Below are 12737 nucleotides of genomic sequence, written 5' to 3'. Positions count from 1 at the left end.
ATCAGAGAGACGCGCTGTGTGAGCGAGAGACGTACTGTGAGACCTGCGGAGATCAGAGAGGCGTGCTGTGTGAGCAAGAGACGTACTGTGAGACCTGCGGAGATCAGAGAGACGCGCTGTGTGAGCGAGAGACGCGCTGTGTGAGCGAGAGACGTACTGTGAGACCTGTGGAGAGCAGAGAGACGCGCTGTGTGAGCGAGTGACGTACTGTGAGACCTGCGGAGATCAGAGAGACGCGCTGTGTGAGCGAGAGACGTACTGTGAGACCTGCGGAGATCAGAGAGACGCGCTGTGTGAGCGAGAGACGTACTGTGAGACATGCGGAGATCAGAGAGACGCGCTGTGTGAGCGAGAGATGTACTGTGAGACCTGCGGAGATCAGAGAGACGCGCTGTGTGAGCGAGAGATGTACTGTGAGACCTGCGGAGATCAGAGAGACGCGCTGTGTGAGCGTGAGACGTACTGTGAGACCTGCGGAGATCAGAGAGACGCGCTGTGTGAGCGAGAGACGCGCTGTGTGAGCGAGAGACGTACTGTGAGACCTGTGGAGAGCAGAGAGACGCGCTGTGTGAGCGAGTGACGTACTATGAGACCTGCGGAGATCAGAGAGACGCGCTGTGTGAGCGAGAGACGTACTGTGAGACCTGCGGAGATCAGAGAGGCGTGCTGTGTGAGCGAGAGACGTACTGTGAGACCTGTGGAGAGCAGAGAGACGCGCTGTGTGAGCGAGTGACGTACTGTGAGACCTGCGGAGATCAGAGAGACGCGCTGTGTGAGTGAGAGACGTACTGTGAGACCTGCGGAGATCAGAGAGACGCGCTGTGTGAGCGAGAGACGTACTGTGAGACCTGCGGAGATCAGAGAGGCGTGCTGTGTGAGCGAGAGACGTACTGTGAGACCTGCGGAGATCAAAGAGACGCGCTGTGTGAGCGAGAGACGCGCTGTGTGAGCGAGAGACGTACTGTGAGACCTGTGGAGAGCAGAGAGACGCGCTGTGTGAGCGAGTGACGTACTGTGAGACCTGCGGAGATCAGAGAGACGCGCTGTGTGAGCGAGAGACGTACTGTGAGACCTGCGGAGATCAGAGAGACGCGCTGTGTGAGCGAGAGACGTACTGTGAGACATGCGGAGATCAGAGAGACGCGCTGTGTGAGCGAGTGATGCGCTGTGTGAGCGAGTGATGCGCTGTGTGAGCGAGAGACGTACTGTGAGACCTGCGGAGATCAGAGAGGCGCGCTGTGTGACGAGTGACGCGCTGTGTGAGCGAGAGATGTACTGTGAGACCTGCGGAGATCAGAGAGACGCGCTGTGTGAGCGAGAGATGTACTGTGAGACCTGCGGAGAGCAGAGAGGCGCGCTGTGTGAGCGAGAGATGTACTGTGAGTCCTGCGGAGATCAGAGAGACGCGCTGTGTGAGCGAGAGACGTACTGTGAGACCTGCAGAGATCAGAGAGACGCGCTGTGTGAGCGAGTGACGCGCTGTGTGAGCGAGAGATGTACTGTGAGACCTGCGGAGATCAGAGAGACGCGCTGTGTGAGCGAGAGACGTACTGTGAGACCTGCGGAGATCAGAGAGACGCGCTGTGTGAGCGAGAGATGTACTGTGAGACCTGCGGAGATCAGAGAGACGCGCTGTGTGAGCGAGAGACGTACTGTGAGACCTGCGGAGATCAGAGAGGCGCGCTGTGTGAGCGAGTGACGCGCTGTGTGAGCGAGAGATGTACTGTGAGACCTGCGGAGATCAGAGAGACGCGCTGTGTGAGCGAGAGATGTACTGTGAGACCTGCGGAGATCAGAGAGACGCGCTGTGTGAGCGAGAGACGTACTGTGAGACCTGCGGAGATCAGAGAGACGCGATGTGTGAGCGAGAGACGTACTGTGAGACCTGCGGAGATCAGAGAGACGCGCTGTGTGAGCGAGAGACGTACTGTGAGACCTGCAGAGATCAGAGAGGCGTGCTGTGTGAGCGAGAGACGTACTGTGAGACCTGCGGAGATCAGAGAGACGCGCTGTGTGAGCGAGAGACGCGCTGTGTGAGCGAGAGACGTACTGTGAGACCTGCGGAGATCAGAGAGACGCGCTGTGTGAGCGAGAGACGTACTGTGAGACATGCGGAGATCAGAGAGACGCGCTGTGTGAGCGAGTGATGCGCTGTGTGAGCGAGTGACGCGCTGTGTGAGCGAGAGACGTACTGTGAGACCTGCGGAGAGCAGAGAGGCGCGCTGTGTGAGCGAGAGATGTACTGTGAGTCCTGCGGAGATCAGAGAGACGCGCTGTGTGAGCGAGAGACGTACTGTGAGACCTGCGGAGATCAGAGAGACGCGCTGTGTGAGCGAGTGACGCGCTGTGTGAGCGAGAGATGTACTGTGAGACCTGCGGAGATCAGAGAGACGCGCTGTGTGAGCGAGAGACGTACTGTGAGACCTGCGGAGATCAGAGAGACGCGCTGTGTGAGCGAGAGATGTACTGTGAGACCTGCGGAGATCAGAGAGACGCGCTGTGTGAGCGAGAGACGTACTGTGAGACCTGCGGAGATCAGAGAGGCGCGCTGTGTGAGCGAGTGACGCGCTGTGTGAGCGAGAGATGTACTGTGAGACCTGCGGAGATCAGAGAGACGCGCTGTGTGAGCGAGAGACGTACTGTGAGACCTGTGGAGATCAGAGAGGCGCGCTGTGTGAGCGAGTGACGCGCTGTGTGAGCGAGAGACCTACTGTGAGACCTGCGGAGATCAGAGAGACGCGCTGTGTGAGCGAGAGATGTACTGTGAGACCTGCGGAGATCAGAGAGACGCGCTGTGTGAGCGAGAGACGTACTGTGAGACCTGCGGAGATCAGAGAGACGCGATGTGTGAGCGAGAGACGTACTGTGAGACCTGCGGAGATCAGAGAGACGCGCTGTGTGAGCGAGAGATGTACTGTGAGACCTGCGGAGATCAGAGAGACGCGCTGTGTGAGCGAGAGACGTACTGTGAGACCTGCGGAGATCAGAGAGACGCGCTGTGTGAGCGAGAGACGTACTGTGAGACCTGCGGAGATCAGAGAGACGCGCAGTGTGAGCGAGAGATGTGCTGGATGAGCGAGGCAATGGATGGGCGCAATGGATGGGCGAGTCACACCCTGGATGAGCGAGTAACGCGCTAGATGAGCGAGTGATGCGCTGGATGAGCGAGTGACGCGCTGGATGGGTGAGTGACGCGCTGGATGGGTGAGTGACGTGCTAGATGGGCGAGTGACGCGCTGGATGAGCGAGTGACGCGCTGGATGAGCGAGTGACGTGTTGGATGAGCGAGTGACGCACTGGATGAGCGAGTGACGCTCTAGATGGGCGAGTGACGCGCTGGATGGGCGAGTGACGCGCTAGATGAGCGAGTGATGCGCTGGATGAGCGAGTGACGCGCTGGATGGGTGAGTGACGCGCTGGATGGGTGAGTGACGTGCTAGATGGGCAAGTGACGCGCTGGATGAGCGAGTGACGCGCTGGATGAGCGAGTGACGTGTGACGCGCTGGATGGGCGAGTGACGCGCTAGATGAGCGAGTGACGCGCTGGATGAGCGAGTGACGCGCTGGATGAGCGAGTGACGCAATGGATGGGCAAGTAACGCGCTAGATGAGCGAGTGACGCGCTGGATGGGCGAGTGACGCACTGGATGGGCGAGTGACGCACTGATGGGCGAGTAATGCGCTGGATGGGTGAGTGACGCGCTGGATGAGCGAGTGACGCGCTGGATGGGCGAGTGACGCGGTAGATGGGCAAGTGACGTGCTGGATGGGCGAGTGACGCGCTAGATGGGCGAGTGACGCGCTAGATGAGCGAGTGAGGCGCTGGATCAGCGAGTGACGCGCTAGATGGGCGAGTAACGCACTGGATGGGCGAGAGACGCACTGGATGGGCGAGTGACACGCTGGATGGGCGAGTAATGCGCTGGATGGGTGAGTGACGCGCTGGATGAGACACGCACATGCACGCAATCTGAGCTGCGCGAGTCCAGAACCCACTGCAGCCGAGATAAAAATAAATGCAAAGGAGCGTCTGGACACTGACCTTTGACCTCATGGCTTCTTTCCGCTGGACATTCGTTTCATCTGCATGAAAAATTCAGGGACATTAATTATGAGGGGGAGGGGGTATCTACATCACCCCATCTCCACCCTCCATTCTCCACTCTCCCTGCTGTTGGAAGAATCCACTTCAGGAGTTGGGTTATCTCTGTACGTGGAAGAGGAGAAGGTGCATTATCACAGGCACTGGAAGGGTTAACAAGGAACCATCCTGTGATGGGAGTGGGGTCAGTGGGGTGATACTCACAGTGCAGGGCAGGTATAAAGTACTCCAGAGCCCTGCAGTATAGAGTGAGAGCGGCGGAGTGATCACCAACCTCATCCTTACTCACTGCATCAACCACCACATCGGCCTGAGAAGGGGGCAGGGGGGAGAGGAGGAGGGGGGTGAGGAGGAGGTGGGGGAAGAGGAGGGGGGGAGGAAGAGGAGGGGGGGAGGAAGAAGAGGGGGGAGGAAGAGGAGGGGGGAGGAAGATGAGGGGGGGAGGAAGAAGAGATGGGGGAAGAGGAGGAGGAGGAGGGAAGAGGAGGAGGGAAGAGGAGGGGGGGAACAGTAGAAGGGGGGGAGGAGGGGGGAGGAGAGGAGGAGGGGGTGGGAGAGAGGAGGAGGGGGGGAGAGAGGAGGAGGGGGGGAGAGAGGAAGAGGAGGAGGAGGGAAAGAGGAGGAGGGGGGAAAGAGGAGGAGGGGGGAAAGAGGAGGAGGGGGGAAAGAGGAGGAGGGGGAAAGAGGAGGAGGGGGAAAGAGGAGGAGGGGGAAAGAGGAGGAGCGGAGAGGAGATGGGGGGAGAGGAGATGGTGGGGAAAGAGGAGGGGAAGATGGGGAGGGGGAGAGAGTGGGAGGGGGGAGAGAGAGAGAGGGTGTGGGGGGAGAGAGAGGAGGAGGGGGGAAGAGAGAGAGAAGGGGGTGAGAGAGACAGGGAAGAGGGGGAGAGACAGGGAAGAGTGGAGAGAGATAGGGAAAGGGAAGCGAGACAGGAAATGGGGAGAGAGGGTTAGGAGTTAGACAGGGATAGGGAGTGAAGAGCGTGAGGAGGGGGGGGAGAAAGGATGAGGGATAAAAGGGGGTGAGAGAGAACAATTTTTAATGAGTGGGAAATATATAGTTAGAAGAGAGAGAGAGGAGAATGAGAGGAGAGAAAGGAGAGAGAGAGGAGAGAAAGAGAGGAATTGTGCATACTAATCAATGGACGGACAAGGGGAGACTCCTTGGGCAGATACACATACAGCTCTGTGCTGGGCAGCAGCGTAGTGGATTATACAATCACCGATATAGACCCACAAGTCATCAGTGCTATCATACTCACACCAGCATCACCCCTATCAGACCACAATCACACCCTGCTCTTTATTCAGAGACCAGACCAACCAATCACAACACGAAAACCCCCTCTCCAAACTCCACAGAGCCTCGCGGCATACACAGAACAATCAACAGCTCAGAAGTGGGAAACCTGCTCCAAAGCTTCCAGAACACAAACTCCGAGCAGAACAAACACAGAGTGAACCGGCAGTAAGAAACCTCATCCCAATATTCCATCTAATAGCAGGAAAATAAAACCTGAAAAAAATCATCCCTTATAGACCAAAACAAACGCCAAAATCAGAGAGAAATGGTTTGATAATGAATGCAACACCCTAAGAAAAATGTCACATCAAAAACACAGACCCAAACAATACAGCTCCGGACAAGGTACCACCAACACCCTTTTTCCTCCGCAATATAACACAGATACGCCCTTTCCTCTGTTGCTCGACTGCTAAAACTGTGACTCCGGCCCTCATTCTCTCCCGCCTCGATTACTGTAACCTCCTGCTGTCCGGCCTTCCTGCCTCTCACCTGTCTCCCCTACAATCTATCCTAAATGCTGCTGCCAGAATCACTCTCTTTCCTAAATCTGTCTCAGTGTCTCCCCTGCTGAAATCCCTCTCCTGGCGTCCTATCAAATCCTGCATCTCTCACTCAATTCTCATCCTCACTTTTAAAGCTTTACACTCTTCTGCCCCTCCTTACATCTCAGCCCTAATTTCTCGCTATGCACCATCCCGACTCTTGTGTTCTGCTCAAGGATGTCTTCTCTTTACCCCCTTTGTATCTAAAGCCCTCTCCCGCCTTAAACCTTTCTCACTGACTGCCCCACACCTCTGGAATGCCCTTCCCCTCAATATCCGACTAGCATCCGCTCTATCCACCTTAAAACACACCTGCATAACGAAGCATATGAATAGCACCGTGGCTAATACTATACACGATACATAAAGCTTGGCCCCCTGCAGACGCACTTACCAGAACGCCCTCCTACTGTCTCTGTACATTCTTCCTACCTACCAATTAGATTGTAAGCTCTTCGGAGCAGGGACTCCTCTTCCTAAATGTTCATTTTTATGTCTGAAGCACTTATTCCCATGTTCTGTTATTTGTATTATCTGTTATTTATATGATTGTCACATGTATTATGGCTGTATGTCCCATCTTAAAGTATCATATTTAAGTGTTTGGCAGAGTTAACATTGGAGTTGAAATTGGAGGTGAAGATTGAGGAAGATCTGGACTCCACACAACAACTTTGCAACTGTGAGAACTTGACTTGCTAAATGCTGTGATTATTTGTTCTCTTCCTATCCTCCAATAACTGGGAAGTCTCTCCTCCTGCATCTCACTATGCCCTCCCTATTGCCTTTTCTGTTTACTGTTTCTTCGCTCCTTTGTGAATGTCTCTGTTCTCTCCAACTTCCCCACTGCACCATTATTTATACACCTCTCTCCCAACAACTTCTTTACCCCTCAATAAAAAAGCACCCCCACAAATCCTCTATTCACACCCCTTATCTACTCCTTCCTGCTGCTGGGGATCTCCCTGAAGCCAGACATACACACTTGCTCTCATTCATGCCTCACTGCCATCTCCTCCCATGCAAATGGTTTCAACCTTCTCATTTAATACAGACTACCCTTAAAACTCGCCTCACAAATCAAGCATCCCAATAGCCTGCACTCATGTCCCACACACCTACCTCCCATTGTGGCCAAGCACAGCCATCTACAGCACTTATTCCCTGACCTGTTTTCTCTGTGAGTTCCCCTCAAGCCTTAGATTGTAAGCTCTTCGGGGCAGGGGTTTCCTTTCCTAATGTCTGATTTTGCTGCTCTTATTGTATTATTATAATTCCCTGTACTGTATTCTTTGTGAAGCGCTGAGTACACTTTTGGCGCTATATAAATAAAGACATACAATACAATGTATTACTACTGTGAAGCGCTATGTACATTAATGGCGCTATATAAATAAAGACATACATGCATACACATCTGAAGCAATACAGGCACAACCTAAGAAAGTATATAGAAAGGAAACTGAGGCTCTCTCTTGCGCTGTCTAAGTAGATAATAAGCGAATAGGTGAAAGTGGAATGAAAACAATACACAATGTAGATAAAGTGAATATTGTGATAAATGATACGCTGCTCAACCAATGAAGATCCTCCTTCCGTTCTTAAAGGGAGTTGCTTGTAGGATTGTGGGGAGCGCGGTATCATGTCAAATATAAATTGTGCATACAGTGCAATATCGTCCTGGCAAACAGTCTTAGAAGAAATAATTGTTCAACAAGTGATCAGAGCCCCTGCTCACAAGGCCTGGAGTGAATATGGACCTACAAAAGGTATCTGTGTGGGAAGAATCCCCTTCTCTCCTGGTCCCTTGTGGTAGTTGATTTCTTGTTTAGTGCGGGAGACGCGACCGATGACGCCACCCGTCGCCATTGCGAAAGTTATATTTTAAGTTTAGGCGACGTCGCTGGCTACAAGGCCAGTGACGTCACAAAAGGGGGAGGGCAGAGGGAGGGAGACGCTCCTGATTGGCCGCAAGAGTAGACCATCGCCGGAAAAAATCAAATATCAGCGACTACCAGATTTTTTTTTGGTAGCGCTGTCGCTCCGTCGCTCCGTCGCTGTCGCGTGCACTATAAGCGCCGACGACGGCGACAATGTATTTGTTTTGACGCGACGGTGGTGTCGCTGTCGCCGGCACTATAAGCGCAGCCTAAGAAAGAAAAAACACAACCACATCGCCAAAAAATGAGAGAGAATGGAAGAACCATGATGGAACCATCTTGCTACAAAACAGAATAACCTGGCCATTCAGAATGGCAACATCTGGAAAAAGCTTTACCAAGAAATCCCAGAAGAAAATCCGACACAAGAACAAAAACAAATCCCCACCAAACAAACAACGCTAGAGATAACAGATAACCAAAACCCCCCTGGACATACCAATTACAATCCAGGAAATAAAGGAAAAAATAAACTAATACAACCCAAGAAAGTCAGTGGACCACATGGCATTCTACATGAGATGCTGAAGTACAGCCACCCAGTGAAACAAGAAGCTCTGCTGAAAATGTTCAACCTGGTCCTTACTGCTGGCTACTTTCCTGACTTGTGGGACCGAGGACTGATAATCCCTTGTCATGATAATGTCATGAGATATTAGGTATTTTAATCCCTCTGGTGCTAATGGGGTTAACGAGCTACAGTTTGAGTTTAAAATACAAAATGTGTGGTCTGCCTTGTCAGGAATCTGTAGGGGCTTCAAAAGGCCTTGATTGAAGTTGGGTGTGAGAAGTACAAAGAGTGGGATTCATTGTATGTTAACACCTTTTTGCAGGCCTAGTGTATATGGCTGGTAGAGTCGAGACAAGGGCAATGTCTGGAGACTTGGGTGTAAAATATAGCCCCTGGGACAATTGTCTGTGCACAGGAGACCGAGCTTCAACGCATTTCTTGGCAGGGGGTGTATGGATGGCCAGGGACTTGGCTACAGAAGGTATTAAACAAAATTTGATATGAGAAAATCATGTGACGTCCTCTGCTGAACATGCTAAACATTACATGTGTGTATTCGTGGAACCGAGTCGCAGATAATGATTACAGACACGTGAGGTCTAGCAGGTACTAAGAGACAGACATTAATATTTATCTGAGCTTTAAGATTACGCTGTTCAATCTCCCAAGCTGAGTGGGGGACTGGGGGTCCCCGATGTGATTAAATACTACCAGGCTGCCCAGCTATGCCAAGCGGCGACGTGGAATAACAACCCGGCCCCATCATGTTGGCTTGAGATAGAATCCCACTATGCGGCGCCTTTACCCCTGTCGGCGATCCTGTGGGTTCAGAACGATAAGGAGAAAGGGTCTAGGAAATACGATCTGGGGGCAATGAGGTGTACGTGTGGCATTTGGCTTAGAAACAAAGGGAAGTACGCCCTGTTGGACACCCCCTCTCAACTTACCCCCATTTTTGACAACCCGGACTTCCCGCCCGGGTGTTCTCGGAGGCAATTCCAACAATTCCAAGACCTCAATATTAGGAGGGTAGCAGACTTGCTGAAGAAAGAGGAAATCCTGTCCTTCCAGGAGCTCCAAACTAAATATCAGGTACGAGACCTCAACCTGTTTAAATTCCTTCAAATCAGGCACTTCCTTATAGCGCTCTCCCGAAACGCCAAATTCCCCAAACCGACCAAATTTGAGTCCCTTTGTCTCAGTGGTTTTTATCAGAAGGGATTGATCTCAGAGATCTATAGGGGGTGAGAGTCAACATCGGAGAATCCAAGCCATGCATATATGCAAAAGTGGTGTGCAGACCTTAACCTACAACTAGATATGGATGATTGGAAGGACGCCTGGGAGGCAGCCTCCAAGACCTCAATTTGCACGATTACAAAAGAAAATATCTACAAAATCCTATTCCAGTGGTACCTAACCCCGAGTAGACTGAGCCAGATCTTCCCCGGCACGTCAGATCTGTGCTGGAGGGGATGTGGTCAAAAAGGAGACATGGCCCACATTTGGTGGTCATGCCCAGTGATCCAGGGGTTCTGGTCTAAGATCCAGAAACTACTCTGTGAAACCTCAGGGCTGGAAATTCCCCTGGACCCTCTGACCTTTCTGTTAGGAAAACAAGTCGATGGTCTTCCCGCTCCCCTAACTAAACTTATCTCGGCCATCCTTACTGCTACTAGGTGCTCTATCGCAGCTGCTTGGAAGCAGGTAAAAGCTCCCTCAAAAATTACGGTCTTTAAAAGAATTACCACGGTTATGACCATGGAAAAACTTACGGCCATGCTCACACAGAACATCCCCCAGTTCTACAACACCCGGGGGCCATGGCTAGACCGCTGAGGCCCAACTTTCCCATAAACAAGAACCCGAACCAGTCGGCCCCTCCAACAAGATAAGGTTTAAAAAGGAGTCGATTACACCCCGCCCCCCGCCCGACCGACCCCTCCCCCCGCCCGACCGACCCCTCCCCCCGCCCCCCGCCCGACCGACCCCTCCCCCCGCCCTCAGACCTTTCCCCCCCCCCCCTCTGTTTGTCACTCACACTCCCCCTCCCCGCCCGTCCCTCCCTCCCAACAAAAAACGAAAATGCCTTGTTGGGTTCAATGTCTGTAGTTTAATTGTTATGTGCATACGAACGTAATGTACCGCTATATGTTCCCTGTTTGATTCCAATAAAGGAAAAAGATTGTAAAAAAAAAAAAAAAGAGAGATTACGCTGTTCACATTTAGTCTAATTGCGTCCGCAGTGAGTGCCTGAATGTATTGATGTGTCTCTCGTTTGTGTACGTATTACAGAGGTAAAGTTATGAGTATATATTAGATATAGCAAGACGGGAAAGGGTTAAAGGATAACCCAAAAGAATTCCTATTGGCACTCCCCTTAGGGGAGTGCCAATAGGAATTCTTTTGGGTTATCCTTTAACCCTCTCCCGTCTTGCTATATGTACCTGGTTCCCGTATGCACCCCTTATCCACACGTATATATATATTTCCTGTACATTTGAAGAGCGGTAACACTTTTTGTTTCATCATATATTAGATATTGCGGGCTTTAGGTAGACGCCATTTGGTGCGTGGTGTTTGTCTCTGTCGTAAAACTGTTATTCTCACCGCTGATTTACGACAGGGGCTGGGTCTAGGTTGTGTTCAATGGAAAACACTGTATTTAACACTGAGTAAAAATTAGATGTCTACAGAGGAGTATTTGAGACCAGATACGGGATATTTCATCGTCTCTTACCAGTGACCTCTCTGGGGAAAAATATACGGCATTTGGTAAAGTATAGGTTTTGTTCGATGTTTTCCCCTTTTATTTTAAGAAGCTGTTCTGCCTTGTATTGTAACTGTATGTTTATTGTAATTCCTTTTCTGTAATCTAAGCACTGTATTTTTATATTCAAATACAATACAAAATACAATTTTAAAATATTAAAATAATATATTAAGCACCAGAGGGATTAAAATACCTAATATCTCACGACATTATCATGGCACCCCTATTCACAAGAAAGCAGACCGGATGGACCCATCCAATTACAGAGGCATCTGTGTCAGCAGCAGAATCCTCACCTTCCTGACAGAGCAGAGCGTACTGAGTAAGAGCCAGACCGGCTTCCTGCCAAACCACCGCACCACAGATCACGTCCGTGATCACACCAGGAGTGCGCAAACTTCCTGCGCTGCGCCCCCCTGCCTGCTCTCCCCCTGTGTCGTGCCCCCCCCTTATCTCTAATGCGGTATCAAATGACACCGTGGGGTCACATGACCCCGCAGCGTCATTTGACATGGCGCTGCCATGGAGAAGCGTGGACTGAAGCCGGGAAAGTGAGTTACAGAGGCCACGTGCTCTCAGCACCACAGATCCCATCTACATCCTACACCACGAATCCCTTCTACTCCATCGCACCACGGATCTCATCTACACCCACCACCAGCGGTGCACAAACTGGGGGGGCGGGAGATTTTGCTGGGGGGGGGGCGCTTCCCCCAGGCATTTAATGAAATGCCGGGGGATCGCGTGAGGCCCCTGCAACACTCCATTTACCGGGATTCAGACGGCTGTGTGACGCGTCACCATGGCAATGCGGCGTGAAATGACGCTGCGGGCCATGTGACATGATGTCACGCGCGTCAAATGACACCGCAGGTCATGTGAACCCCGCAACGTCATTTGACGCGGATACAAGATGGGTGGTGGGGGGGGGGGGTGCTCGAGAGAGGGAAGGGAAGACAGGGGGGCACAGCTTCAAAACCACGGATCTTATCTACACCCTACACCCTCGCACAGTGGATCCCATCTACACCCTACACCACAGATCATATCTACACCCTACACCACTGCACAACGGATCCCACCTACACCTACACCACCGCACCACGGATCCCATCTACATCCTACAGTTATGTAGAGAGAGAGAAATAGATAGAGAGAGAAAGTGTGAGTGAGAGACAGAGAGTGAAAGATATGTATAAATGTAGAGAGAGAGATAGATATGTAGAGAGAGAGAGAGAGATAGATGGATAGAGAGAGACAGGAGGAGAGAGTGAGAGAGAAACAGAGATAGAAAAAGAGTGAGAGAGAGTAAGAGACAGAGAGATAGAGAGACAGAGAGAGTGTGAGTGAGAGACAAAGAGAGAGTTGAGGCGTCGGTGGTTCACCGCTTTCTGCAGGTTCTCCGCACACGGAACGTGTTCCAGGTCTACAAACGGGTGAGAGAAGAAGTCCAGGAAAGAGATGCGCTGATCTGGGTCTCTCACCAGGAGCCGCTGCAGGAGATCCCGGCACTCAGGGGACAACCGGGGCCTCGTGGGGAGCTGGGGGCAAGAGACAGGCTGGG

At 51.9% G+C, this 12737-nt stretch overlaps 1 protein-coding gene across 1 annotated transcript in view; it reads right to left on the bottom strand.

Moving 5' to 3' along the window:
* Positions 1–12737, bottom strand: part of ULK3 (unc-51 like kinase 3) — a 59924-nt gene that overhangs the window by 16858 nt on the left and 30329 nt on the right. The window contains 3 exon segments of the mRNA XM_075575942.1: positions 4043–4083; positions 4307–4412; positions 12559–12714. Of these exon segments, the coding sequence (XP_075432057.1) occupies positions 4043–4083; positions 4307–4412; positions 12559–12714 (303 nt within the window).

Source organism: Ascaphus truei, chromosome 18 (assembly GCF_040206685.1).
Source record: "Ascaphus truei isolate aAscTru1 chromosome 18, aAscTru1.hap1, whole genome shotgun sequence".
NCBI lineage: Eukaryota > Metazoa > Chordata > Amphibia > Anura > Ascaphidae > Ascaphus > Ascaphus truei.
This window is presented reverse-complemented; position numbering and strand designations above follow the sequence as displayed.